General features: G+C 33.8%; 2 protein-coding genes across 3 annotated transcripts; one reads left to right on the top strand and one right to left on the bottom strand.

Annotated features, from left to right (window-relative positions):
- Positions 1 to 351: 351 nt before the first annotated feature.
- LOC128680564 (ADP-ribosylation factor-like protein 3) lies at positions 352 to 5,541 on the top strand. Its single transcript, XM_053763796.2, has 5 exons — positions 352 to 519; positions 605 to 865; positions 1,660 to 1,792; positions 2,062 to 2,165; positions 4,247 to 5,541. The coding sequence occupies exons 1-5, from the start codon at positions 514 to 516 to the stop codon at positions 4,289 to 4,291; spliced, it is 549 nt and encodes a 182-aa protein (XP_053619771.1). The 5' UTR covers positions 352 to 513; the 3' UTR covers positions 4,292 to 5,541.
- Positions 5,542 to 6,344: 803 nt separating this feature from the next.
- LOC128680492 (uncharacterized protein) lies at positions 6,345 to 22,715 on the bottom strand. 2 transcript variants are annotated; one of them, XM_053763690.1, is made up of 7 exons: positions 22,422 to 22,715; positions 13,306 to 13,602; positions 11,055 to 11,598; positions 10,384 to 10,573; positions 9,560 to 9,773; positions 8,349 to 8,467; positions 6,345 to 7,292 (listed from the first exon to the last, which is right to left on the bottom strand). In XM_053763690.1, exons 2-7 carry the CDS (start codon positions 13,577 to 13,579, stop codon positions 7,212 to 7,214), a joined length of 1,422 nt encoding a protein of 473 aa, XP_053619665.1. In that variant the 5' UTR covers positions 13,580 to 13,602; positions 22,422 to 22,715; the 3' UTR covers positions 6,345 to 7,211. The 2 variants fall into 2 exon arrangements, with proteins under 2 accessions (XP_053619665.1, XP_053619664.1); XM_053763689.2 differs by having other exon boundaries at positions 22,341 to 22,714.
- Between the last annotated feature and the right edge of the window lie 894 nt (positions 22,716 to 23,609).

The following is a 23,609-nucleotide window of genomic DNA, read 5'->3' as shown; positions in this document are numbered from 1 at the left end:
AGAGTATGTTTTAACTTTTTTATGAATGACAGGGCCGGTTTATAATATAAACGAATTTTTTACGGGATGATGCGATGTTTTTTACGGGACGCGGGAAAAGTGCATGTATTAAAAAAAACTTAGAATGAATTTTCAGAAGTTTTAATGTATGAATCAAATTGTTAGGTATTTTGACTGAGTAAAAACTAAGTAAAACTAAAATTTCCTAAATTAAACTAAGTAAAAAATATTAAGTAAAAGTAAAATTAAAAAGTCGTGCGTGCCGTAAACCTATAACGACAAAATCAATAAATTGCGAATGTGTACAAGAATTGTGTACCGGAACGGTTGTTGTTACGCCGTTGCCATGGTGATGTAACTATGTCAACAATTTAATTTGCAGTACTTACTACAATACCTACAGTATTGCATTTTTACAATAAATAATTCAATTATGTATGTTGAAGCATTTTAGTTGATTACAAAAGTGTAATTGTGGAAGTTTAGTTAACGTTTGTATTACGAAGTACACACATGATGGTAAGCATAAATTGTGTACGTCTCCTTAAATACGTCATAAGATAAGGAAGTCTATTCCGTTGTCACAATAATATCTAATTTTTAGGGTTTGTTGAGCATCTTGAAGAAGCTGCGTTCGCACCCGGACAAGGAACTACGTCTTCTACTTCTAGGTCTCGATAATGCCGGTAAAACTACGCTGCTAAAACAGTTGGCGTCCGAAGACGTGGACCACGTCACTCCAACTGCTGGATTCAATATTAAATCGGTGCTTTCCAGTGGATTCAAGCTAAATGTGTGGGATATAGGAGGACAGAGGAAGATTAGGCCTTATTGGAGGATTTATTTTGAAAATACTGATATTTTGGTCAGTATTTTTAAAAATTAAGTATGTATGTTACATGTAATGGAAAGAACGGAGGGCGACCTTTGCTCAGCTGTGGGACACCAGATGGCTCTAAATAAATATGTCACATCACAAGTATTCAAAATTATGTGAAGCCTGGTGTTATTGTAAATGTAACCTTGACTTTGAAGAGTTGATTGTTATTTTACAACTGCGTGATGACCACACTCTTAAGGAATGCTGTTGTTGCCTGTCAGCTGCCTAGGTTATGTGTACCTTTATTAGCCTTGTACAACATCAACAGCAGAGTATAGAGACATTTAAAAAAAATAAAAATAACTTTATTTATTTATCATTTATTCGCACAAAATATGGCACAGAAAGATAACGACTTTATTGCCACACTTGATATTCCAATACTTACATTACAATATAATAGAGAGATAAATTTTGTAATAACAAGGTGACAAAGGAATGTCTCAGCTTCTGTTATCACCAACAATAACACCGATTTTCAGACACCCCTGTCCCTGAGATTTCGTACAGGAGTTAATGTATAAGCAGGGTAAAAAAAATAATGTTACTAAAGCCTAGACTTATTGACTAATATGCCTTGTATTGCCACAAAAATATTTTAAGGGCCCGCTTCACCACTTTCTGTTGTAAGTATTTGTTGTAGTAAGTAATAATGTGTTTCACAAGTGATGGATAGGGTTAACTGCTATAATAACAGTGAGTCAATCTGTCCGATAACAATATGAGATTATCTGAAAGGGTTGAGACGTACCGTAAATGTGATAATAAACAAATTTCAGATTTATGTGGTTGATTGCTCGGACCACCAGCGCTTAGAGGAGACAAGTCAGGAGCTAGCTGAGCTGCTGCAAGATGACAAGCTCCGAGCGGTGCCTCTACTGGTCTATGCCAACAAGCAGGATTTGTCTACAGGTGCATGAAATTTTTAAATTAAAGTTTGTATGGAAATCATGTTTGTTTCAAATTCACAAAAAGTACTTTATAATAAGAACAAAAAATACTTAATGTTACTATAAATAATATTAAAACAATTAAAGTGAATTTTGATCATCTTGTTTCATTTATGGAAGGGGTCAAATGGAGGACAACGAATAGGTACGCAGCGGGTCCTATTTCAGGGCGGGATCCTAACACCACAGACTTTAATATCTGTACTTATGTAATTATCTTGCATTTTCCAGCATTACCAGCCAGTGAGGTGGCCCAGAAACTTGGTCTTCATTTAATCAGAGATCGCACTTGGCAGATCCAGTCGTGCGTTGCTACTGACGGCACTGGAGTCAAGGTAAAATTGCCTAACCTTACATATTATAATACAAAATCCTTTGCCGCGTCTGTCTGTTCACGAGAATCTCAAAAATAACTGCACGTATTTTCATGCGGTTTTCACTAATAGATAGATAGATAAAACATTTATTTGTAAAACAACAACACAATAGACAACTTGACTAAAAACACAAAATAAAACACAGCATTATTGAAGAGCAAGTGTTATATATCACCCAGAGGGGCGATACACTGATTTTTAGATGAGACCTGAATCAGTGTGCGAACGGTGTGTGTGTATATTAACAGTGAAGAAGGAAATATATAACTACGTTTTATATATTACTTATACAATAAACATTGACTAGAGCTTTAGGTAGTGGGATTCCTGAGGAAGATTTCGATATATACCTAATTTATTATGTTTTTATCGGAGCGACGGGACTTAAATTACTAGCTGCGCCCCGGGGGTCCTTTCCCGGGATAAAAAGTACAAAAAACAAAACGAAGTATGTCAAAACGAAGCGTTATATTGAGGTGATATTTCGTGTGAAAATACTTGGAGATTCGGTTTCAATTAGTTTGTTCATTTGATAATTGTTATAAATTATTAATTAGTTATAAATTAATACAAGCCATTAGTGCCAGCATATATATTAATGCCCGTGGCTTTTGAAGTTACAGTAGTGTATATCTGAGGTAAAAAGTTTTTTAAAATGAATTAGGACTTCAAAAGTTGTAGCTAAATGAATTTTGAATGTCGGAGATTTTATTTGTCTAACAAATAAACTTGTTCTATAGAACAAAGCGGTGGCAATTGTTTTGTAGACTAGAGGCTAGAGGTAGCAGGTAGCAGAGGCTCTACGGAGACGTGCGCTAGACAGAGCCTACGAAATATCATATCTTGTAGTTTCACTCTCACTCATTCTATTAGATCGAGCGAGTTGTCTTTTTTCCAGGTCTTCTATTCCAACAAGTTTATTTCTTTAGTTGTCGCCGCTTTCTGTCTTAGAAATTAATAAATTTAATTAACTTCATTAATTATCGTAGCAAATGTTTATATAGTGACCATCTGGACCCCTAATAGAAGGATTTACGCAAAACTCAATAAAGAAACCGATCAACAAACTAAGTAGGTCACGACCTCACACACGTGAATGGTGACGTCACAAAATATACAGAGAGAGAGAGAGAGAGAGAGAGGTACAATGGTCGTCTGTCTCACTCTAATCTATCTCTTGGCTATCTTTGTGGTCTAATTTTGAACCCAAATAGTCAAGATGGTAATAATCTTTTTCATATTGACATGGGTCTTGGATGTTTACGTATATGTTAAAGAATATAGTATCATTGAGTTAGTATCCCATAACACAAGTCTCGTACTTACTTTGGGGCTAACTTATTTCAGGTAATAATTGTCCCGTTACTACTTTTCGGGGACGCCTGTGCGAGCACCAGACGGGTGATCAGTCCTCCCATACTGGTACCATTTCACCCAGAAAACAATTGACCCATAATCATGACCCAATCGGTGTGGTCCCTATATATTTATTTATTTATATTTACATACGGCACACACTACATACGTACAGTATCATAAAACGTCGGCTAAATGTACCATAGTAAACAATTTACCAAGCAATTTGTCTAAGATTTGTTATCCAAACGGCTATTCAGAACTAATACGCCACGTCACGACTGAGGCAAAAAGTTTTTTAAATGAATTAAGACTTCGCATTTCTGAGCACGACCATGACTGTCGTTCCTTATTGTATCTGTCTCTCTGTGTTATGGGTACCTACTATTGAGCCGGGTACAATATGGGTTGGCTTTTTAGATTAATCTATACTATTATTATAAAGAGGTAAGCGTTTGTAAGTCTGTATGTTTGAGGCAGGTGATATCCGAAGCTGCCGAACCGATTTCAAAAATTCTTTTTCACCATTAGGAAGGTACATTGTCCAAGATTGTTATAGGCTATATTTTATCTTAAAATTCCCACGGGAGCGAAGTCCCGGGCAACATCTAGGATAAGTATGTTTTGACGAAGAATATATAATGATTCTAATAAATTTAATATTTTATGTTGTGTTTTTCCAGGAAGGCATGGAGTGGGTATGCAAGAATATTCCGGTAAAGAAATAAAATTATATTTTAATAGCAATAGAATATAAATAAGATTATTATATAATTTGCAATTATACATTACAATTACACTACTAGGTACAGGCGTGCGTGTGTCACACATTATGGATCTCTAAGCCGCGGTAATAGGGGTGAATTTGCAATGAATGACGTTTGTGTGATTAATTTGTTATAAATAAGGATAAGGATTCCAAAGATATTATGCTTGTTTAGATTTATTTTTTATAAACATTTGTTGTTGTTCAAAAATGTTTATTTATTCGTAGGTATTTATTTACACATTTGCTCGAAATTTTACGACATTAGTGTGATTTTTTTCGACTCGAGTGTGTTGAAAAATGTCGTGTATCACTTCTCCATAATGGTTTACAAAGTTGCAAGTATAGATTACACATACCTACATATATCAGCAAAACATAATAGACGTAATTATAACCGTTGGAGCCATACGTCTACGGAACACTAAAAATAAATTACAAGTGTAAGCGGAATTCGTGTTTACTTTATTTGGAATGGGAATATATATAGTCACTAAATATTTAAAACATAATCACAAAATAAAATAAAATCTAAATATCAAATATTACAAAATTTACCAAAGAAGTATATAACAATATATTTATTATATTTTACACTAGTAATATGAGAAAATTTACTAGTTTTTTTCTTTACAATTTTAGCATTCTCTCATAATATTGCAGTTAACATGTACGTACCTATGTTTTACAAATGAATATCCTTTATTGATTAATTATTCTAAATGAACCCTCAACTCGTAATTCGAAATATGCGATTAAGGACCACTGAATGATATTAGAAATTTAAAAAATCCGTCCATATTTTGCAAACAAATCATGTATTTTTTTATATGTATAATTCGTTGATTAATTAATTCGGACATATTCTCCGACCTAGAATATAAATTTAGTTTAATATAATTTGAATGAAGAAGAATTTGTGTTATTCGAAAAATAAATTATTATTTTCGCCAGAGATCTCACTCAATCTTAAATTTAGCGTATAGGATAGGATTTTTTAAAATCTAGTCACAAGAACTTTAAGTCTTTATAATTAATTATTGAAATATAATTAATTTACCGTGTGTTATTTATTTTATGTAAATACTTATTATTGTTATTATTATAGAAAAAATCTTAGCTATATAGTTGCACTTTGACAATTACGGGATAGTTGATATTAGTTAGAACTTTCTTCCAATTAAAATAAATAAAATACAGTTTTTAATGCAATATGTCTTTTATTTAATTAATTACACGATTAAATCATTTAATCACAATAAATTAAATATAAGCTTATTATAATAAAAATATGTACAATTAACCCTAAAAAGTTCATTTATTCAAATACACCTTTTTTTTTTCAGAGATTCTTATATTTTAATGCAACAGTTATTTAGCACCAATAGTCCAGCAAAATTATCTAAAAATATAAGTCACCAGCGGCCCGCCCCGGCATTTTTCGGGCAAAACCATAATAAAAAAGTTCATCTCATAGAAAATCTTATATTTTTGGCGTTTAAAGAATGGAAACTAAATAATACCTTTGTGTAAACAATTTCAAAAATAGCATTATTCATGTGATTTATTTATGTATACATAGACACATCACTTACAGATTAACAGACATAATATCCAAAGCATCGGTCATCATAATTTTAATGTGTAGTGTACAAAGGTCACAATATATGTTAGTGAAATATAGAATTGTTAAATACTTTATGACAGTGGAGAAATAGTACAGTGTAATTAAAACGGAAAATTAATATAAATAATAAATATTTTAATGTATCACGAATTATACAATACTTAGTTTTGATATCTTCTAGATCTTAAAGTAAAATTATTATATATATATATATATATATATATATATATATATATATATATATATAATATAAATATATATAAATAAAAACGTATGAACTCAATTAGATTTCAATTATTATTATATATATATATATATATATATATATATATATATATATATATATATATATATATATATATATATATATATATATATATATATATATATATATATATTTTAATTCGTAATTAAGCCTTAAATTAGGGTGTAGTCTCACTTTCGAAAATTATATCTTCAATTCATACAAGAGGAGTAAAAAGTAAAGTTCGTAAATACCCATGATTAGAATGAACTAATTTAATTTCATATAAAATGTATTGTAAAAAGTTATAATTAAAATCCTTATGTATTGGTATAACGTGTTTTTAGTTTCTATTGAAGATTTTATAATTTATTTATTTGAATTCGCGATCTATAAGATAGTTTAAAATTAAATGTATTTATATCGCCATTCCGCTCAGACAACGACACTGTGAGGGGGCTATAATAAGTAAATATGCTTTTCCATAGAAAAATTTAAGTACATCTTTTGTGCTGCGTAATTTACTTTGAAAATGTGAGGGGTTATCCAATTACCCTAATTAATATAATCAATTTAAACTGTTAAGATTTTTCAAAGGTAAAAAAAAACCCAAAAGGTTATTGCAATGTGCAAAAAATGTAGTTCGTTTAAAATCCGTTGTCTACACTTTGTAAGTAGACGTGTTGGTTGGAAAGCTTTTGAAAAGAACTGGGAAGAAAACCCGAAGACAAACCGAAGGGAAGACAGAAAATAGGTACCATACCAACAAATTTACGAACATCAATGTAATGATCTCATATCCTTGACTATACTATGTTGGTCTCAACTTTGACGTTGGGAAAACATCGTTTAGGCGAACGATGTAGCCAGAATACAAAAAAAAAACTATATTGACACTAGGGTATGAGTGGAGTGACAGACTCCACCAAAGAGTTTATGTTTAAAATAATAGGATAAACTTCATGAGCTTGTGAAATGGAGTAGGTATTTATAGCTTATATAGTTTAAATCTTATAGCTCGCTGTGGTAGACCTCTGTTGTTACTTTCAATTCGTGTTCGTGGAACGCAGAGCAATCTGCTGGGTACGCCGCCTGAAAAAAAAAATTCCCGGATAAGCCAATTTTTTTTGTGTATTTTTAAAGATATTATATACATATATACTTAATACTTTTCAGCTCTCGCATCTATCTCCATGCTAAGAATCATCTCAAAGCGTTGCTTAGTTTAAAAAAATAAATTTATTTACTTTTCTTTATTTGATTTTGTTTTGCGGGATGATAGCATGCACCATTTAAATTTGCATACCCGTGGACGGCGAAACATGTAGGATTAAGGTTTTATGTTAACACCACATTGTAATAAATGTAAACTCATGTTTTTGCAAATAAATAATCTTTGTCTTTGTCCGTTTTGACGTGAAATACGGACAATTAATTTTCACATTTATATAGTATTAGAGCAAAAAGCCAATGAATATATGAATATATATTCGATAGAAAACTCGAAGATCTGTGGTCAAAGCTTTCGATTTTGTAAATTGTGGCAACTGTGTTCTAGAACACTATTTAATTCTTTCTGGCAAAATCTAGTGCAGCATAATATGAACTATCGCTTTTTACTTCATCACTTTTATTTAACTTATGTTTATTAGCCCCTATGTTTATTCGGGTGGAATGCGTCATTACGATATGCATGACCTGACGGTGCACCCACGAACGGCTCCAGACGTGGGAACTCAAGGGTTTACTGCACGTACATGAAGTATTATTGTCCCACATTGAATGCAATAAGATCTCTCTGACAACAATAAAAACTTGTGTCAAAAATGTCATTTTTGTAAAAAAAACTTATTTCGTTTTCGCGAAATAAAGGTAAAAAATAAAAAATGACAAAAATGTGGCGCTAGTGTATTAGGGCATTAATCCCGAATATCCAGTAGCTGCGCGTTGCCTTGTTACAAATAAGTTTGTTTGTTTGTAATAACTTTATTGCACGAAAATAAGTACATTAATCAAAATTAATACAAGAAAAATACATAGTAGAACGGCGGACTTATCCCATGTAGGGATCTCTTACAGTCAACCGGTGATAGGTCGAGAGGACATGTATACAGTAGCAGGCAAGTCAGAAGTAATAAGTATACGTACCTCACAATTGACGTCCCTTCGCATGGCCGAGTACAGGTCCCAGAATCCACCTCCGTTTTGGAAGCTGAGGGCAGCACACGCAGCAAGACTGCTTAGTTTCGTCAGACCAGCCTTAAAACCTGGGGTTGAAAGGTATACTTTTAGTTTTAGTATAGTTTTATGAGATTCATAGTTGTTTGACGGCCTTGCCATCGTCGACTATGCGGTCAGGGTTGTCAAATATATTTGAATTAATCAATTTTATTTTTCATAATGTACCTTCAGGGTTGTCACAAAATGCGAAAAACGTGATAATGTATATGAATTAATCAATTTTGTTTTCTGAAAGGTGATGTACCGTTCCAAAAGGTGACAGTAGTTGAATGAATGAGACGAAGGTCTTTTCCAGAACAAAAACAAAGGATAGGGTATCATAAAAAACTCTCTCTCGTTCGGGTTTATTCCCGGTTACATTCTCGCGGCCGGACGCACCAAAACCGATGCTACGTTTGAATTATACCTAAATCATCAATGTTGAGCGTCCACCATAGTTTTGTAGTGCGATCTTTGAATTTTATTGGTAGTCTTTGTTCCGAGCGTGTTGCATTTGAATTTGAGAGATTATATTGCTAGCTTAGCTTACTCATGTCAGTTTGGGATACGTGTGAACAGTATAGAGTATAATAACATTGTGCAGTTCAAAAACTATGTGCGAAACTATGTCAGATCGAGCTGATTCCGGTCGTCCCACAGATCGAGGTGATTGTTTCATAGACCGGCGGAATCAGGTCGCTTCACTATAACTTTTCAACTAATTTTTGAAAATAATTATATGAAAAGGCTATTTGCACAGTCGCATCATACGATGGATATCCTATTTAAGACATACTGTTTAGAACAACATAAAATTAGCCGTCTACCAAGACCTTTACTAGTTATTGTTCTGAGACCAAGACTTAGGTACAATAATTAAAAAGTTAAGAAGACTGTCTTTGCTAAAGTTGTTCACTTTTGCGCTCTCTTCTTCGCTAACCTTTGCCGGGTGTGCACGTTGTGATATTGCACTTATATTGTGAGTAATACAAATATAGTGTTAAAGTCGAATCGCATGTTTTATATAGATATAGGCTGATAAAACATGCGATTACACACATATAGATATAGATCTAGGTATATCTACAGTCCACTTAAATACATTATTAGACGTGTGTCAACCTTAGATGTCAACATACCTTTTTTGTCCTTTTCACTGTGCTTGTTGACAAGACACATGAGGTGCTCAGAGCAATGCGGCGCCTTCACAGAGTGGAGATAAGCGCGGTAGACTCTGAGGACTGGTTCGATGACGTCCATGTTGAGCGCGTCCGTGATGCGCTCGACCAGAGTGTTGTAGTCGCCGCGGCTCGCCAGCGATTGGGTCACAGTCTCGCCCATTTTCAACGTTTGCTAAAAACGTATTAGTGAACTGAAGTACTTTGTCGTATTTTATGTGTTGCTGCACAACGCGCTGTTAACCGGTTCATCGTTCGTTGTAATTATTTTACGGTTGTAATTTTCTGCACATTAGCAAGCGTATCAGAATTTTCAGAAGTAACCAACATTGCAAACTTTCGTCTTTATAATAGTTGTTGGAAGTGGGAATAGCACTCGATCACATGTTATGATATGCTTTTTGTAAACTTTCTAACCATATATTATCAGAAAAAAAAGAACAATACACCTATATATATGGTAGCCCGTTTCTTATGGCATCTCGTCTCAGTAGTAATCATTCCAAAATGCCAGTTGTACGTTTTTGAAAAATAGTATTATAATTTAAAATTTGCTTTGTCTTTGATTCATCTTAGCGCTTTTTCGATTACTTCCCAGTCATTTAGCGTCGGAGTCCAGTTCGATTTCCACGCGAGTCAGAATGTTTTATATATAAATATTTTCTTTTTATAAATTTATGAATATCTACTTGGACTAAGTACATAAACCAATCTAAGTACATAACTCAATTTTTAAACTCCTCATTTAGAGATTTCTATGACTAGATTCATTAAAACACGCTCACCCTAATATATTCGACGCTGGGCGCGACATACCCGGTGACATCGGTGTCGATATCCAGATACTTCTTGAGCACGAAGTTGACGAGGGAGCTGATGGACTTGGTGGGGTTCTTGAGGTTCAGGTGCGTGGATTTAGGAAGGCCCTGGGCGTCAAGGAAGCTGTTCAGGATGTACTGGATCGACGTCATGTACCTGGAATGAAGTTTTCTTAGAGTCAGCAAAGGGTAGACGACAATATGGGCAAATCGTTTATTCGACTGTTACAAACACATAAAAAGCAGATTCTTAAATTTAGATGCAATAGACCATCAATAGACATATTGAATATCATTATGATAATTTATAGACAATGCAGTTGGATTATTATACGAAGATTTAAAGTTGATTGGAAAGTCCACTTAAAAATAGAATTATTTAAAAAATACCCAATCATCATAAAGAATTAAAATGTTGTGTTACAACATTCTATCTTCTATATTCTATCACAATGAACGCAGTGTTTGAGTTGTTACCAACTGCTTTTTTCGCGAACAATTTATTACTTTAGTGTCATTTAGTAAGCATGAAGCGTTTTTACGAATCAAACAATGTTTGTCAATATTTGAAAGCATTGCCACAGTTGTTTCACCCGTGTTTAACGTGTGTGCATATGATTGTTATGAAGTTTTCTGACCTTTGGTAAACTTCAGGCTTCGCCACAGACACGACGGTATCAGTCAAGTATTTCGCAGCAGCCTTGATCCAGTGTCTCCTAAATGAATGGTTCTCAAAGTTGCTCAGCATCAGCTCAAAGCTGACCTTCCCATCGGGACCAATGAACGCCTTCATCGCCTTCCTTAAACCCGACTTCTCCCACACAGTCTTCCCTAGTTCAGAATTTATAAACAGATCCCAATACAGATGAACCTTCTCTAAGAAAGGTGGAAGGAAGTCTGCGTGATCCTTGTGATCTTCAGCTCGCTTCTGGCTTTCTGAATCTGTTAAAGAACTCAGGCCGTTCATTATCAAAGGTAAAATGTTTTCAGCGCCATTGCTTTTCCCACCTATGAACCCTGAAGCGAGATTCATGAGGCCTTCTAGATTGAAATCATTATTGGTATCTCTCTTCTGTCTGTTTGTTTGTTCGTTTTTGCCCATTTGTGCGAACATGGACACCATATTAATCATCATAGTAGGATCCATCTTGCCATCCTGGCCGCCGAGGAGGCTGCCGAGACCTGTAAAAAAAAGGAATTAATTGAAAAAAAAACCCACACCTGCTGCATAAGAGATTTTCGTAATTTTTAAAGGTAAAGGATTTTTTGAAAGCGTGATGTTTTCGAAATTATTATGATATGACCTTTATTTGACACCTGAAAACCAACCCAACATCTCACAGCCGCCATCTTGTTTTTTTTCAATACCATTAAAATTACAATTTATATGAGTTTTTTACAAAAATGACATTTTTGACACAAGCTTTTATTGTTGTCAGAGAAATTTTATTGCATTAAAAGTGTGACAAAAAATCATGTTCGTGTAAACCGTTGAGGAGTTCCCACGCCTGAAGCCGTTCTTGGACACACCATTTGGTCATGCATATAATGTATTGTCATCCAAACGAAACGTGTGTACAAAATTTCAAGTCAATCGGTTGAAGATATCTGCTTCTTTTGAATAGATATAGGCACATCAAAAATCTGTATTTCTTCAGGTCAATAAACAAATGTTACAATACTTAGTGCAGTCTTAGGTACCATAGGTACCTTTTTTCAATAGAACGGTACTTCGATAAATCCGACTAATATTATAAATGCGAAAGTTTGTGAGGATGTGTGTTTGAAGCGGGTAATCTCCGAAACTACTGAACCGATTTCAAAAATTCTTTCACCATTAGAAAGTTACATTATCCAATATTGCTATAGCCTATATTTTATCTCAAAAAATCACGGGATTTCCCACGGGATTCCCACGGGATTCCCACGGGAGCGAAGCCCCGGGGAATTTTGAATCGGTATGTATGTATGTGTGTTTGTTACCCTTTCACGCAAAATCTGCTAGACCGATTGTTATGAAATTTGGTATAACATATAGGGTACTTTTATCCCGAAATTCTCACGGGAACGAAGACTGCGCAGCCACTATTATATAATTGTGGCAACTCCAGCAAAACAATTCGGGTAAGGACTATTGGGTTATTGAATGTAAACACGACAGACAAGTTACAAGCAAATGTTTGTTATAAACATACATTGCTGTAGACAGAGGTAATTAACTCGAGTTAACAACAGTATTGATTTATATCAACACCAGTAACACAGCTTCGCCAGTGTAATTTCCCGCGGGAACTGTGTCTATTTTTTCTGAGCTGGATTTAATAGGTACATATACAAGGGTGTTAGATGCGGTCAGAACTTCTGAGATTACGAGAAGTGCAGTGCAGTTCTTCATAGTCGTATTCCTCATAGCTGAGGGTCGTGGTCATTACGTGGAATGAAACACACACAACAACTTTCTTAGCATTATTAATGGAGTGGTTTGCCATTGCCTTCTCCATTTCACACATAAGTTAATAATAATCAACCCGTGTGCAAGTTTCCTCACGATGTTTTCCTTCACCGGAAGCAAATGGTGGTCTATAAAAACTACTATACATGAGTCAGATTGGTATACAAATTCATGTGGCACGAGTAGGATTCGAACCTTGGGATCTTTCGATCCACAGGCGGGCGTCTTAACCATTACACTACCACCGAAGTGCAAAACCGATTAAAAAACGGGTCAAGTTTGAGTTGAACTCGCTCGTCGAGAGTTCCGTAACCACCCTGTACATACGATGTGTATATACGAATGTACGCTGTGATTTAGGTTTTTTTCTAGATAAGTTATAGTTACTTATTTAGTCTTATATAGTATTTTATAGTTACTTATTATTTAGTCCATACCTGATAGCAGATCACTGCCACCTCCCTGGTTCTTCCCAGCTAGATTCTGTCCCAACATAGCTCCAAGATTATTCATAGTGTCCTTTTGTTGCATTAGGTTACTGAGCACACTGCCGATGGCATCCAAACCAACCCCATTATTCCCGCCATCTCCCATATTCTGGAGAAAGGAAGACGCCATATCCAAGAAGGGGTTTTCATCGTCGCTGCGACCTCCCAAAATTGGCACGGTTATAATTTGACATAACAGAATCAGCGCGCCAATTTTCGCCATTTTCTTTTATTTAATTTTTTAATCTGAAAAGATGCAAATAAAATTTGTTTTTTTTTTACGGCCGGCTACAAACACGCGTGGAAATTGTGTAATTGAATTTTTGTTTAACACGATTTCGCAGAAATTCTGTCCTACTTATGTGAACACGTTCAGATAATTTTAATGCGGTTGGCTTCTGTTGTTATGGCATACCTACTTAGATAGTTAGGTACATACAACTTTTTAGCTGTTGCCCTCCGTTTGCCAGAAAACAAGTAAATAAATTATACACAAGAAGATTCTAAAAATGCTGCATGGAAATATTGGTCTGGGAACGAGAGAAAAACAAAGTATTTCAGTTATTTATCCTATTTTTAGTATGTAGGGAACAGGCTATAAACTGTCTATCAACCTATCCATACAGCTAAACATGGCCTTTGGTTCTCGCGACTCTTGGCTCTGTCTACCTCGTAAGAGATGAAGACATAGCAGTATCTATTTCCATTTTACCCCAAACATTTTCATAAACGCAATTCTAAGAAATTATAATTAGGAACAATGTTAGAAACCCTGCTTACATTTAATTAAAACTCGCGGCATGTTTGATTTTACTTTCACAGATTTCGCAGGTGCGCACCCACTCGTAAATCTAATCTCATTTTTGAAAGATCATAAGAAATAGAATGCATTCTGTTTAACATTTTACGTTGCACACGTTGCGTCCACATGTTCTCTTTTTGCTCTACACGATATGGGAAAAAGAGACAGCATGTGGAAGTTGGTAACATGCTACGTATTTGTATGTTTCGTTTGCGTTCAGTTGTGATAATGTAATAAACATTTAATTTTCAAACAAATTATTTTGTGATGAGATAATCCCATTGAATTAAAGAATCTTTTGTCATTTCTGTAATAATGTGCGACAAGTTTCGTTATTTTTTAATAGTTTAATATACGCAATGTTCTTTGGCAAAATTTGTACAAAAGTAATTTACACTCGAAAACTGTAATGTTAATGAGAACATGTGAATGTGAACATGAGTTCACATTGCGCGCCGGAGAGACGTGGGTGCGGTATCATCAGAGATAAAGTATAAATTTCAATCAAGATTTGAAGAACATTTATTTTCGGCACAAGAGTACACGAAATTACAACTTCTTGGGGGGGTCAGAATATTTGATAAATATGAAATAGGTTTTTATTCTAATAGAAAAAGGTATCGAAAGATTTACTAGATAAATGTTATTATTTCTTTGAAAATAATTTTAACTTAAATTTCTGTTTTTTTTATTATGTGTTCTTTTTAGGGTCCCGTATATTCGGCACGAACAGTTTGTTCGACTACGCAGTACGCACTTGACCGAAGTGCCGAATATTGGCGGCCGAATGTCTACTTTCAGAATCCGGTATTTTTTATGAAGAAAATCGCAACGTTTGTTTTGGACTTACTTTAAAAACTAGTTTTCATTCATTATGACTTACCTTTGATAGATTTGAAATGCTAAATTATATTATTTTATGTTTGAAAATTTACACATTTCTGACTAAAATCACGCAAAATCTACCTACTGGACGGAATTATAAAATTTGGTACACGGTTCGAATATAACCTGGAATAACACATATTACGTTTTATCCTGAAATTCCCACGGGAGCGAAGCCCCGGTGCGCATCTAGTAATACATATTTTCGAGTAATATCTGTTTTATTTACAGTAAAATTAGTCACAGTATAAGACACAGTAAAATACTGCATACTATTTAATAATTCGGCCGAATACCGAATAATAACCGAATATTCTTGGCACCTCTAGTTAAAATACCTTCTTTGGTGTTATGTAGGTACTTTGGCACTGTATCAAATTTCATCGAAAAACGTCAAATAAATTTATCGTGATGAATACTAGCTTAATTATTTCATTAGTCAATTAATAATAAAATCAATTGTTGAACAAGTGAAACTGCTTATATGTCAACTTCTTTGTAACTTGAAAAAACTGTTATCGGATTCATATCGAAGCGCGTTTCTCGTGAGGAATCCGCGCTGGCGTGGTGGCGAAGAAAGTGAATACATTTGTTTATGGAAAAACATTTTTCAATCATCATCATAACATGTTCTAATTAATCCTGCTAATATTAAACAAGCATGTTTTCAAAAATGACATTTTTGTCACAAGCTTTTATTGTCTTGTTGCATTCAACGCGTGACGAATAAACCGCTGAGGAGATCCCTCGTCGGGAGGTGATACATCAAGTATCATGCTTATATGTGAAAGTCTGTCTATCTGTACGTCTGTCTTTCATGGCTAAACCGCTGAAGCGATTTTGATGAAATTTTGTATGCATGTAGTTAAAGAACTCCGTTATAGGTTACTTCTTTTTTCAAAAATCAACCCCTAAATGACTATAATGTTGGGGGTGAAAGTTTGTTTGAAATTCGTTTGTGTCTCTTCCGCTTTCGAAGATAATTTCACGCGAGCGAAGCCGCGGGCAAAAACTAATTACATTATAAAACTTGTAATTTAAAAAAAAGTAAATCCTTTTTGCACGCCGAATTTAGATTTAAATATCCGTTATAAAATAAAATACTTAAATATTTGTATTCTAATTTTACAGCCAATAGCAATCAAGTATGGGGTAGGTCAGTGAACTCTGGACCAATGACACCACGTCATCTATTTAGAACAATTAGTATATCGTGTTAGATCTAATAATATAAATGAATAATAAACATGTTTTTTGGACTTCTATGTTTGTTTGTTACTGCTATTAGACGATTGGATAAAGCGTGAAGAGGTAACAAACTTACTTTCCCATTTATTATTAATATTTAGGATTACTATCAGTGCTCCCCGGTTTCGTTTGGGAACTATGGGAATTAAAGATAGCTTTTTCAAGAGCATTTTAGCTTAAAATATTTTAGTTACTTTTTTGTAACATATAAGATATATTATGTACAATTACCAACTTCATTAAAATATTTTAAATATTAAAATGTCAGGTAAAATAACTGTGAACGGTTTTTAGATAAATAATCTCCTTTACCATAAAGCAGTTTAGATTAGACAAAACAATGCAAAGCATAGACAAAGGAATTGTTAGTCAATGTCTCAGCCAGCCCATGCGTATGCGCAGGTTGAACGGTCGCTTGTCCGAATTCGCGCACGCAACGTAACGGAACATATTATGCGCGTGCCATAGATTTAAAATTATGCTAGAATAGACGTTGCCCGGGCTTCGCACCCGTGGGAATTCTGAGATTAAATAATAGGCAAAATTGGATAATGTAACTTTCTAATGGTGAAAGAATTTTTGAAATCGGTTCCGTTGTTTCGGAGATTACACGGCTCAAACATACAAACTCACAAAAGCTTACCTTTTTATAATGATAGTACCAATGGTCTACTGGATGCAAGGTGGAGACAATAAGCAGGAAAGTGGACCCTGAGCTCTGACGCTTATGGCTGAAGAAGGAACCGGGATAACGCTCAGATGAGAGAGAGAATGCTAGATACCGTATCTTTATAAAATACCAATTTTGAGGATATCAGATATAATAACAAGCGGCCAGCGCCGGCTTCGGCCAGCTCGGGCAAAACCACAATGCACTATATCTAAACCTAAACCTTCGTATTCAATCAGTCTATCTATTGTGGTAAAAACCGTACAAAAATCCGTTGCGTAATTTTAAAGATTTTCAAATTCAAAATTCTTTATTCAATTTAGGATGATATACATCACTTATTGACGTCAAAAAAATACTTAAACTAAGTCTACTGCCGGCTTCCAAAGCGCAGGTGAAGAAGAACTTACTTCACCGCAGCCTTTTCTCCATGGACGTCAATTAACAAATATAGGTCTTATACATATATTAAAAATTAGGAGGACGAATTTACATCGTTATTAAAAATTAAAAATGTCAATATTTTAATGAATAAATAAAAATAATAGTTGTATTTCCTAATAATAGTTGTATATATATATATATATATATATATATATATATATATATATATATATATATATATACAAATACATATACAAGATATAAGCATACTGGCGACAGACAGCGGAAAGTGACTTTGTTTTATACTATACGTAGTGATTTCAAATTCCAAAAACATTTATTTTATACAGTATAATCATATTGTTACCTACTTAGTAATAATATTTATCTAGCCCGGCTGCTTGTTGTTACAGCTCATACGTCCAGAATTTTGCATCTATTTTCTATTATAAAAATTAATGTATGAACAGCTAGGCTAATTAGCATACATATAGTGGAAAGTACGAAAATGGACATGGCCCTTTGTACCTTTCTTAGTATGTACTTTTCATCCCGAAAAAAAGTACGGTGCGCTAAAGTCTCGTTGGTAGTACAGCAGACGAGAGACGAGAGACCTCGCGAACACAATAAATTTTGGTGAGTTTTTACAAAATTGTGAATTTTTCAAAAACGACTTAACCGATTTCAATGCCCTACAAACTTAAAAATTCTATTGACAGATCTTACATACCTTTAAAATTCCATCAAAATCAGACCAACGTTTGGAAAGTTATCGCGTTACAAACATATAAAAAAAGTATTTTTGCCCCAAGTTGATTTGTACAATTCATATACCAAACGGCATGCGGTATCTAGGCCCTATAAATCTACGTACCTAATGCGCATACGCACTACTTGACGAGTCATACGTGACTTATGAAAATGTGACAAGATGACAATACTATGCTTTCTTCGTAATCGACAGTTTCTAGGACAGAGACAACGAGGGGAACGACAAAATGAGAAAACTAATTTGACTCCGTGCGTATACGTTTCAATAAATTTTCGCTCGCTATTATTTGTCTATTACTTCAATTATGTTCATTTTTGTAAATGAAAAAAAATAAGAAAAAAAAAAAATTTTTTTTTTTGCCACTTTGCTATCATTCAGCAAAAATTACGGAACATTTAAAAGCCAAACGATTACATAACTTACCACCAATTATACAAAAAATTTAACCCATTTTACAAAAAAAAAAAAAACACGACGACGTTCTCTTATGGTGAGTTGCACCGTCAAATTTGACTTTGATTGTAACCGCCGCTGGCGTTTGGACAAAATTGCGTACTTTGCGTTTTTCTGCGCACGTTAAATTTAACGACAAAGTTGACGGTGCATCCCACTCTTTAGTTTTGTGCAGTTTAGTGTCATTTAACGATTTTTCGTAGAAATTTATGAGTAAACAAAATTTAATATGTAGGTCGGAGTATTTTTAATTACATACCTAAATAATTATACGAATGAATAGTGTCATCTTCTAAGCTACGTTAGTTACGATAGTTTATTGTAATGCTTGTTCGAAAGTTAGATAAGGTTCAAGTGAAATAAGCAGAACGCAAAAAAAAGGAGCAACCGTGTTGATTGGGGTACTCGGAATTCATGAATCACTACGAAATAATGTAAACGTATAGGAGATTTTTTCTTTTTAACCCCTGATGCAAAAAGAAGGGTCTTATAAATTTAACGTGTCTGTCTGTGTATCTGTTTGTGCATGGCATCGTAGCTCCCAAACGGATGAACCGATTTTCGTTTAGTTCTTTTTGTGTCATAGATAATTTTACCCCGAGTGTTCTTAGTGATGTTTCATGAAAATCGGTTCAGCCGTTCAAAAGTTGCAGCGAAATATATTGAAAGTCGGGGGTTTTTTAATTTGTCTAATTAAATAAACTTGTTGAGTTAAAATAATTCTAATTTCGTAACTATTGTTTTTATGATAAAGAGAATAGGTACAGTCGACCGCATGTCAAGTTACCCTGCATAGGCCTTTATGCGGTTGTAATAAAGGTGGGTTTGCAATGAATTCGGAATCATGAATCGCTAAGAATCGTATGAGATTCTCTTAATAATCTCGTATGAGATTTTTTTATTCGCAACAGTCGTACTAATATATGCGATTATAAATGCGAAAGTTTGTGAGGATGCACATGGGATGCACGTGGTGTATGTATGTTTGTTACGTCTTTCACGCAAATTCTATTGGACGCATTGTCATGAAATTTGGTAAATACACGGGTAGAATATAACCTGGAATAATACATAGGGTAATTTAATTTTTATCCCGAAATAGAAGAGTCTGAAACGGTTCTCCGACAATTGCTTCGTCTACGAACGTTCCGTCGACAGAATGTTTCGACATCGGGCGTTTGAACGACAGAACCCTTCATCTACGAACGATTCGCCGACAGAATAGAGGAGACATTCTGTCGGCGAAACGTTTGTAGACGAAGCAATTGTCGGGGAATCGTTTCAGACTCAAATTGAGCGAAGCTAGTAGATTATAAAATAAAACTATAAGCAAAGCGCGGGCCGCGAGGCGAGGCAGTGCGGTGAGGTTAACGGGACTCGTGACGTCACAAGGTCGTTCACCCCGCGTAAGGGTATAATTTTGACGGTATGGGAAATTTGATAACTCTTTAGTTTTTGATTAGGTTACAAAATAAATTACGATATTGGAATAATTTTATTATCTAATACATTATTTCTCGAAAATAAATATTGTGATTTCTCGAAAATAATCAGTGCTAGTACAGCCGTGATTAACGTTGGGGACCGTCCCGGCGTTAATTTCGGCTGTGACGCCTCGGAAGCCTGGGGTCCACTTAGCTTTTAGCTGTCAAGGATTTTTTTCCCTAGTCGCCTTCGTCAGGGGATATGGAGTGGTCCTATTCTAAGGACATTTCACATGCCGCTTGAGTGCATTTAGAAAAAAAAACATATTGTTATTACTTGATATTTATAATTAATATTGACAACTTAATCTGTTTCTTGTAGATAGTGTCGACATTAATCATAAAATTATCATCATTACGATTTCGATATATTTATAATTCATAGATAGTTATCTAATATTCAGATATAACACAAACAGATTTCTTGTAATAATATTAACAACTAGCTGCGCCCCGGAGCTTCGCTCCCGTGGGAGTTTCGAGATAAACAGTACCTACCCTATGTGTTATTCCAGGTTATTTTCTACCCGTGTACCAAATGTCATAAAAATCGGTCCAGTAGATAATGCGTGAAGAGATAAGAAACAAACTTAATTTCGCATTCATAATATTAGTAGGGATTTAAATTTTTTCGAGTTAAGGCTATTTAAATAACTAAAATATCGGTCAAGTGCGAGTCGACTCACGTACGGAAGGTTCCGTCAAATTAACTTTTTTATGTACTACTGATTTTTTAAATACCTTTATCAGTAACTAGATGTCTATCCTTCACTGGGATAAAACCATAATAAAAATTGTCATCCAGAAGGTTTCGTCTATCTCTGTGCCAAATTTCATCAAAATCGGCCCAGTAGATGTTTTTATCAATTAAAAAACGAAAAAACAAAAATACAAATCTCTCTTTATAATAATAGTACACATTGATTTAAATGATTCAAGTCAACGGGACCAGTTCAGTTTCCGATCTGTCACAGAACCCTTATAGGGAACCTTTTATAACTGGGTTCTGTTTTCACCTTATGAGGCACAGAACACTATAAGCTGAATTAAAATAACTTCACCAATTCATTCACAGCCAGGAAAACAGAACAGATACACATACAGACACGATAAAGTTAAAAAACCTGAGGTAATCTTTTTAAATTACAATACATTTTGTAATATTACGCACGTACAAATTTTCGACTTTTTAAATTTATTGAAGGAACCTATGTGTCTGACGCTGTCTGAGTGATTTTAGTATTTTTCTAAATATGTATTGCCAAAAATAAAAATATCACAATACAAAAAATAATATGCCAATAAACAAAAAAATTATTATTATGAAGCAAATTACAGTAAAAATTCTAGAAACGATGTATGTTTTACTGAATCATGTAAAATATACTATACGGATTTCGATGAAATTTGGTAAACTGTTCGAAAATATCTTAGTAGGTCCACATAGGAATACTATCTCTAAATTCATAAATAGAGCCGATAATACAAATGTAATAAATATGGCGATTTTTAAGTAATCAAGCTAACCTGTATGAATCTATATTTTACGACGTGATTAGAATTAAATTTGAGGAGAATTTGAGTAGTTTCACGTGCTGCAAACTGTACACATCAAAATTGATGACCCACATCACAAATAATTCCGCAGTTAAAGCATATTTTTTAATACATACCTACACAAGCATTCGATTGTCCATACCAATCGAGATTAAATTCCATCGATTTAAAATAGTGACTTGCAGAATATATTCAAAAAAAGATTCGTTCATTTAGAACATAAACTTATTCAAAAGTGGAATTAAAAATACCAACTAAATAAAAAAAACGATATTTTTGTACAACGTGAAAATAAGCATTTCTTTTTTTATCTATGTAAATAAGTGAATAATATGTGTAGCGACGTTTCATTTATTTTATTAAAAATTATATTTGGATATTTTACGGAGTGGACGGAAACTTAGTAATAAAACGGAGGCCATTTGATAGCATATGTTAATATATGTGAAATACATATTTTTTTATGAAACGTAAGCATAAAAATGCTTACTTAGAAAGTTTTTCCATAAATTAAAATAAATAAATACATACATATGACATGCTTTTGTATACTAATTTTAATTGTAAAAAATTATAATATGTACCTAATTAAAAAATAGTCAAGCGTTTGAAGTCCGCTAAGAACATTTTTCTAAATCAATTTTAGTTCTGATAGAACATTTATTTAAATGTTTAATGATATATTTATCATTTAACATTTATTAGCATTTATCATAAAAAATAATTTACCTTCAGATCAAATAAAACTGCTGATTGCAAAAAATGTACACAAAACTTTCACGCTTATTTCTACTTTACTACTATACTTACTATACTTTAATTTACGCTTATTTTCCAGAAAATATTATAATACAATCTATATCACTTTTTATCTAATACGATACAGTAATAACTACATACTATGAGTCGGATCACGGTAAATTGAAAGACCGGTAAATTGAAAGAACCACGTAAGACAGTTCAGTGTTACCACTGCGAAAATATCTAAAAACCGCACAACACTGGCACAATTTAAAAATATAAATTCGATGTCAAATCTGAATTCGAATTTGCTTCACGAACGCGCAACGTCATTTCTTGGTGATCTTCTTTTTTAATCTAAATACAACCAGTGCTGTTTTCTTTTTCTATTATATTTCCGTCTTGCTTTCTCGTATGGAAATGTAAGTGCAATCGTCCTTGACTCCAGCTCAGTGTCAGTGCCAGTATCACAGAAAACCAAGATTTACCGTTTCATTTTCTATCCTACTTTCACAACTTACTTGTATACCGTGTGAGAGAGATAGATATACAATTGTCAGTTAGATGTGAAATCGTACTGTCAATGACCGAAGGCTTGGGAGGACGAAAATAAGTGACCAAAAGATTTTTACGGTTATGTCAGGTCCTTTGACTTCATAATGTGTCATTATTGACGTTTCCTGCTAATGGGAATGCGGGACAAATCATTTTTCCATTGGTTCATAATTTTCCGAGAATTTTTTTATCTCGTTCCTATAACTATCATGTAGGTATACTGTGCTTATGGCCTTACATAAAAAGTAACTGTGAATACACAGTTACTTTTTATGCAATAGGTGACGTATTTTATGCGATTTATATGCGGGTTACAAATACCAATTTGTGGTATTGAAGAATTTGCTTAACATATCACGCTGGTGTTCACTCGTTTGACTATCATTGGAGCTCCTTGACAACGACACATATATATGTATAATTAAAGTAAAATACAATAACAACAACTAAAATAGATCTAAGTTAAAGATAATTAAATTGTTAGGTTAATTTACGTTTACGAAAGTATTTGAAAAGAATATAAAAAATGTTGTATAGAATAGATTTAAAAAAGACGGATGCTTCTTTTCTAAATGTAATAAATTATATGTACTTATAAGTAAGTTAAATAAATACCTTGCTATTTAGATTTCAAAAATATTCCAGCTTTGATTTTTAAATTTTATACTTACTTACTTGAAATTAAAAAATCATGGTTGGAAT

Source organism: Plodia interpunctella, chromosome 24 (genome assembly GCF_027563975.2).
Source record: "Plodia interpunctella isolate USDA-ARS_2022_Savannah chromosome 24, ilPloInte3.2, whole genome shotgun sequence".
NCBI classification, from domain to species: Eukaryota; Metazoa; Arthropoda; class Insecta; order Lepidoptera; family Pyralidae; genus Plodia; species Plodia interpunctella.
This window is presented reverse-complemented; position numbering and strand designations above follow the sequence as displayed.

Excerpts from the sequence above, each read along its gene's own strand:
- LOC128680564 (XM_053763796.2), top strand. Across the intron at positions 866-1,659 it reads TTGAAAATACTGATATTTTG|ATTTATGTGGTTGATTGCTC; the intron begins GTCAGTATTTTT and ends AACAAATTTCAG. Across the intron at positions 1,793-2,061 it reads CAAGCAGGATTTGTCTACAG|CATTACCAGCCAGTGAGGTG; the intron begins GTGCATGAAATT and ends TGCATTTTCCAG.
- LOC128680492 (XM_053763690.1), bottom strand. The coding sequence starts at position 13,579 with ATGGCGAAAATTGGCGCGCTGATTCTGTTATGTCAAATTATAACCGTG. Across the intron at positions 11,599-13,305 it reads TGGCAGTGATCTGCTATCAG|GTCTCGGCAGCCTCCTCGGC; the intron begins GTATGGACTAAA and ends TTTTTTTTACAG. Across the intron at positions 8,468-9,559 it reads CAGTGAAAAGGACAAAAAAG|GTTTTAAGGCTGGTCTGACG; the intron begins GTATGTTGACAT and ends TTTCAACCCCAG.